Source organism: Spironucleus salmonicida, chromosome 8, assembly GCF_000497125.1.
Source record: "Spironucleus salmonicida strain ATCC 50377 chromosome 8, whole genome shotgun sequence".
NCBI lineage: Eukaryota > Fornicata > Diplomonadida > Hexamitidae > Spironucleus > Spironucleus salmonicida.
Genome location: NC_090603.1, coordinates 1062571 through 1070000, shown reverse-complemented (window position 1 = coordinate 1070000; position 7430 = coordinate 1062571). Strand labels below are relative to the sequence as shown.

General features: G+C 35.4%; 1 protein-coding gene across 1 annotated transcript; it reads right to left on the bottom strand. All coding sequences in view use genetic code 6, as the record gives it.

Moving 5' to 3' along the window:
- Nucleotides 1-2062: 2062 nt before the first annotated feature.
- SS50377_28363 (uncharacterized protein) lies at nt 2063-7387 on the bottom strand (the record flags this gene model as incomplete). The annotated part of the gene is made up of 1 exon (XM_067912134.1): nt 2063-7387. One exon carries the CDS (start codon nt 7385-7387, stop codon nt 2063-2065), a length of 5325 nt encoding a protein of 1774 aa, XP_067761156.1.
- Nucleotides 7388-7430: the final 43 nt, after the last annotated feature.

Sequence of the window (7430 nt, the reverse complement as noted above, 5' to 3'; positions counted from 1 at the left end):
TACCTACCTACCTACCTACCTACCTACCTACCTACCTACCTACCTACCTACCTACCCTACCTACCTACCTACCTACCTACCTACCTACCCCTACCTACCTACCTACCTACCTACCTACCTACCTACCTACCTACCTACCTACCTACCTACCCTACCTACCTACCTACCTACCTACCCCTACCTACCCTACCTACCTACCTACCTACCTACCTACCTACCTACCTACCTACCTACCTACCTACCTACCTACCTACCTACCTACCTACCTACCCTACCTACCTACCTACCTACCTACCTACCTACCTACCTACCTACCTACCTACCTACCCCTACCCTACCTACCTACCCCTACCTACCCTACCTACCTACCACCCTACCTACCTACCACCTACCCTACCTACCTACCCTACCTACCTACCTACCTACCTACCTACCTACCTACCCTACCTACCTACCTACCTACCTACCTACCTACCTACCTACCTACCTACCTACCTACCTACCTACCTACCTACCTACCTACCTACCTACCTACCTACCTACCTACCTACCTACCCTACCTACCTACCTACCTACCTACCTACCTACCTACCTACCTACCTACCTACCTACCTACCTACCTACCTACCTACCTACCTACCTACCTACCTACCTACCTACCTACCTACCTACCTACCTACCTACCTACCTACCTACCTACCTACCTACCTACCTACCTACCTACCTACCTACCTACCTACCTACCTACCTACCTACCTACCTACCTACCTACCCCTACCTACCTACCTACCTACCTACCTACCTACCTACCTACCTACCTACCTACCTACCTACCTACCTACCTACCTACCTACCTACCTACCTACCTACCTACCTACCTACCTACCTACCTACCCTACCTACCTACCTACCTACCTACCTACCTACCTACCTACCTACCTACCTACCTACCTACCTACCTACCTACCTACCCTACCTACCTACCTACCTACCTACCTACCTACCTACCTACCCTACCTACCTACCTACCTACCTACCTACCTACCTACCTACCTACCTACCTACCTACCTACCTACCTACCTACCTACCTACCTACCTACCTACCTACCTACCTACCTACCTACCTACCTACCTACCTACCTACCTACCTACCTACCTACCTACCTACCTACCTACCTACCTACCTACCTACCCTACCTACCTACCTACCTACCTACCTACCTACCTACCTACCTACCTACCTACCTACCTACCTACCTACCTACCTACCTACCTACCTACCTACCTATTTATATTTGTATGTATATATTTATATAACTATCTATTATTATATTAGCATATCTATATATTTATTTATATCTATAATAATACATATCTATAGTTATTAGTAAGATTTGAATATATCTGGGTACACTCATATATATAGTATTGTATTAGACATATTCAGTAATCATAGTCTACTAAAATATATTATTATAATACAATATAAATACACAATCATTCCCTTCCGATTTTTGAAAGAATGGACAATTCGTAAATTTATGAAATATGACATGTACGACCTCTGCGACATAAAAAATTACAAAATAATGACGGATCACTCAATTGCTATCAATTGCAGTATATCTTTATTTTCTTCTCGCCTGATGCCTGTATCAAGAGTTTGATGTCATGAACAGTTTTGATAGATTGTTATATGCTTTATAATCTATTATCTCAAAATTATTGTCTTTAATATAGTTTCTCTACCCCTCAGTGCAGAACTCATGCCTTTCCACCTAGACTTATTTGCTGCAGCAGATCAAGAGTAATTATATGGTGGCATCTCGCAAGATATGCCCTGAGTACCTTCTGCGCTATTAACGCTTAGGTAATCTAGTGCATGTACTGCATTCCATCTCAAAGAATAGGCATGCAACAACAGCACGATGTATGAGTTATTTACTAAATCACTGCCTTACACAAATGCGTCATCGTACCCAACGGCAAGATTCTATGTACTGGTATGTGCACAGTTTTCCTAAACGAACAATATTGAGGAAAATGCACTAAAGTAAAGCATCACTCAAAGAAATAAATTTTAACATACTTCATTTCTGCACCATTTAAAACTTTCTCTACTATGTCATAAGCTACTGCATTCATCTCGATAAACAGCTCTAGCACCTATTTAGCATCTAATGATTCTTCAGTACGAAAAATACCTCCAACAAATTATTTTTTTTGCTTAACCGTTTAAGGACTGCCAATAAATTTTATCTGAAACACAGTGGGTTAATTTTCATGTTAAACTGTTTCAATCAGTTTATGAACCGAATCAACCTATTATATGATATCTTGGCTCAGTAAAAACTGCGGTAGTTCCTCTAGTTTCTCATCTTACTTCTTTAAATTTGCCGATTTTAGTAAGCTATAGTACTTTTTCTACTGTTTCGTCATTAATTCTAAAATTTTGATATTTGGTTTTACCAATTACGGTAAAAACAAATCACTACATTTCAAATACACCTTAGTGCCTTCGATCTTATAAATAGTATTTTTTATATACTAAACCTCTTTTTCTAATTACTAATAGGTGACTGAAATCCAGAAATCCTCGCCCTTGTACTATATAGTAATTTTTTACTGAGTATTAGTTAGTTATAATTGATCAAAACCTTTGACATCAAGGTCTATTTCTTTATCTAAATAAAACTGCATAATATTATCTTGATTGTAATCGTACAATGTTTTAGTTCTTTCGTTTATATTTTTGTTATCCTTATCATAATAATATACTGCTTATATATTTGATTAAGCTTTCACAACTACACTGAGTAGAGAATCCTTTGCATAAACAAAAATGGTATCCAGGGTTAGATAAGCAAACATCAAGTTATCATAATCAGCAATAAGTTTAATCGTTAAATTCTTATCCTCCTAGTCGGGTATTTATTGTATCTCAAGTAAATCTTTTAATTATTCCAGCTTACACATTATATTATCTATATTTTCCACACGCGAGAGATCTAACTTAAATTCTTTCCCAATAGTTATTAACTTAGCGAAACTATCCTAGAAAAAAATTTCACACTCAGGGTATGCACTTATTTTTAAGAACTTGTCCAGGTTGATATTATCATTTTCGCCTTAAAGTAAAGTAATTTCAGCATCTTTTAAGCTCTATAGTACTATCTTTTTATCTGCAGCAATAGTTATTATTTAAATGTAGTGGGTATTCTAATGCTATAGTACTAGAAAATATCTACTATTTGTATATAACTTCGTTAATTTTATCTTTTATTCAGGAGCTAATTAAATTATCTAGTAAACTAGGCAAATCATTTTCTATCCTTCTATAATGGATGCTTCCTTCACTATAACTTCTCTCTCCGTTTTCTGTTAGCCCTTAACAAAATCATCAGAATCCTTCTTCATTTTGAGAATCTAAAACGACTGCTCTTTGTCCAATCCAATTTAAACCACGTTACTGAGCTCAAACGCTTATATCTTCTCCTTCAAAACTTCTACAATGTGGTGCCCACACTCTACTGGCAAAACCTGACAATTATAAATGCTTTGCAAGTCTAACTTTTTATATCCGTGAAAAGTTAAAATGAAGTCAAATATTCTATAACTATCAGTCTCTAAACTTTAACTGAAGCACATTTTCTTATCAAAAGGAATGACTACTATTAAGGTTTTCATACTCTTGTTTTATTGCTTCAAAACTTCGAATGCCTCCTTTGCTGACTGTATGGAATCTTACAATATTTAGTTATAAACCGTAGCCTTTCCAGACGTTTCTTGGTGAGTATTATAATTCTAAAAGGCATAATCAAAAGTTGGATTCATGAAAATAAATTAGTGTCCTCCAGAAATATCTTATAGCAACTTAAAAACATTCTTGCTTTTCTCGGAATCAATACTTCCACCATGTAAGTATTAGACGTAGATATTTCCAGTGTCCACGTAGCTCATAATCAGAGAAATGTTCTTAATTAGGATTTCCGACTGCCAGGTAAGCTTCGCCATGAACAGGATGACCTGCATAAATTCAAGTAATACGCTTCTTTAGAAGAACTTAGACAGTTACTACAGAGTATCTTAAGCATCTGCTACACTTATCGCTGAGGTTGAATATTTCGCTATAAATGCAAGCATGAGCTAATAGTTCAAAACGGAGACCACCTCGTAGTTCAGAGTCGACGATGCAATGCAGCTGATATTATAATTTTGATTCTCCTGTAGTAATTCAAAATGAGCATCTCCTTTTGTGAGCTCAAATTTAGCGTCTTTCTCAGCACCTTTGTGTATGATAATATTGTTATAGGTTTAGGTGAGGCTATCAAACTGATACATAGTTTGCTCTGGAATTAACTTTTTACCTTCTACACAAAAACTGACTACATGCCTGCTGGTTGCATTGAAATTTAATATTTTTTAGTTATACTGAAACCATATAGACGGGCATACCGATGAGCACATGAACTGCATCTCAACCGACTTCTCCGTCATCATCGAGTACAGCAGCGATACCAAAATTGGGGTGTCTTTAGCAAATGTCTTGACTGATTATTCTATATTATTAATAGAATCCTTATAACTTTTGTCATCCACTACCATCCGACGCTGCTCGTACTGCAAGCTAGACAGCAATGACGCGTGAGGCTGAACATATCCTAATATTTAAGTATTAATGTAACCCATATTAGCTCTACTTGACATAGCATTGTAGCAAAACTAATTTACTGTAAGAAAATTAATTACGGTGAGATCAGTTCCAACCATAATTACAGTAGACTGCTTTACACCTGGTACGAACAACAAATGGTGGGTGTCAAAAGTTTTTTATAAGCTTTCTAATAATGGTTTATGTTCTTCATGAAACATTGAAATAAAATTGTCAACCTATTATTCTTTGCGTTGATCTTCTTCCAAATCTGGCGACTTACTAACACCAAAGTACTCTTAGATTAATTCTTTAACCGAATATTTCCAAAATTTTTACATAACAAATTATATGCTAATGACTGTATTTGCTATTATATCCTTAGGTCTTAATGTAACCGCGTTTAGTTTTACAGCTAGCATTGCTACAATTGAAAAAGTCTTCCAAAACGCTGTTTCTACCCCTCTGGGGTTGAACAACGATAGGATCAATTTGTAGAAATTCGTTTCAAAATCTTCATAGTATTGTCCTCGATTCCTGTAAGATACCATTCCTGAAAAGAATATTTCTCTAAATTATGTTCTGTTCCTAATGTTTAATATCTGCGGTGAGTGAACGACTAACTCGTCGAGAAGGTCGTAATCATCAATCTCGAGGCGAAGGTACTCCATCGCTATGAGAATGTACTCTGATTTTCCTAGTAAACTATTAAGAGATTTAAAATATTCCACTATAATTTCTTAATTGGTGTGTATAGTATTGAATCTCTAATCTGCATTTTTTGATTAAACACTGGTTATAATGTTTTCAAGAGTTTGATACAAGTCTATACCTTTATTTTAGAATCGATCTGCCACATTAATATTGTCTGGTTCAGTTTTTGCTGATTCCAGAAGCTCTTTACTCAGAAGCGGCAAAATAACATTAATAACCAAATGATGTTGTTTATATTTGATAGCTGCGAATGTATTTATCACCTTAAACTCATCACTATCCAACATGGTTTATATCTTTATATACTATTTTTTGCCTAACTAAATCAGTTTCTCTTCATAACGCATGAAGATCATCTGGCACAACTTAACGCATTTAGGGAACTTACTCTTCTGAGATTATAAGCATTCATCAACTAGAATAATAGGTGTTTAATGCTACGCTTGTTTCTTTGATCTTTCCAATATTTAGTCATCTAAAATACCAGAGGTATCATCATCCTTTTTGTAAATAAAAAAATTCTGGTTTTAAAACAATTCAAATTTTGTAAATATGTGATTGTTATATTACAGGTTCTTCACAGCATCCAACAGATTAAAAGATTTATTTCCTTTATCATTCTTAATATCCTTAATATTTTCTATGAAAATTTCCATTTTATAAAATAGCTCTGAAACTTTGCCTAGACTTGCCAATTAGAATTAATGAAAGTTGCACACACTTTGAAGTATAGTCTTATTAAAATCTTTATCTTTCTTCAACTCTTCAACTTCCTTTGAATCTTTCTATTTATTTAAATCTTCAACTTCCTTTAATTCTTTATCTTCTTTTAATTTTTTAACTTTACTTATTTTTTTAATTTCGCTTAAGTTATATACATCTATGTATTATTAGGCTAGGCTGCTATGAAAATTTTCTGTGTAGTACTCATAAAGAGGCTACGCATTATCAGATCTCATATTAAACAACATTGGAACATTCCCCATCAGGAGGTGGAAAAAATACTGCGTGTAGAGAGCTACGCTCTTGCCAGACTTGGAGCTTTAGCTTATGACAGCATTCGTAAGAGTGTCGTTAAGATCATTTTTAACCAACGAGAATAATGCAAAATACTCCGCCTTGAAGAGGTAGGACACGTGGCAGAGCTGCTGGAACATGAACAGGCAAATACCTGTATTAAGAAAGTGGAAGGGGAGCTGGAACAGGTTGATAAGGTCAAACTTATCCAAGTATGGTTTTTCTTTTTCTGTGAATGACTCTCCCTTGTAAATCTTATTCGATACCTCAAATATCTTTTTAAGTAAATCCAAGTCTTCACCATACACATCTCTTGTTATAGTGTTCTTCTTTAACTTTTTAAACTAAGTATCATACAACCTGAATGCAGAGTAGCCAAAAATCAACGGCAGAATTAGATGGTACTCTCCTACCTTCTGGTACTTAATTGCTGCTAGCTGCAACAGTACCTGATTTTCATGAAAGTTTAAATCTTCTATAACTTCAGGCTAGAGAAGTTATTCCGTGTCGAAACTATTGTAAAGCGAAAAATACTACAAATCATAACCTTCGATGCTCTATGCAAATTTAGCAAAATAATAGTCGCAGGTGCATTTTATCGAAAGAACCCTAAGCCCCATCTGTGCTGCAACTAGGCCTATATTGTCCCAAAATTTTGGATCTCGCGATTTAATTATCTTTTTTAATTATGATATTTAAAACCGCATATTCTGAGCTATTTTTCCCAGCTTCTTGTAGAGCAGGACGACCTAGACCGCGCACAGCTACTCTTTCGTTGTAAGAGTTGCACGTAGAATATATTACTATTGACCATCAAGCTAGATTGATTGACTAATTTCATTATCTCTTATGGTAAATTTAATCTATAAAATAGTGTTACTAACTATTACTTTTTAATCATCATCAACTGAAAATGGAATAGCTTCAAACTCGATAGATAAATCTGCAGTCATTTAAGAAGGAAATAGGAAAGATGTAAAGTAAAATATATCAATATTATACATTAATATAATATTATACTATGAATAAAAAACTCTACTTGCATTT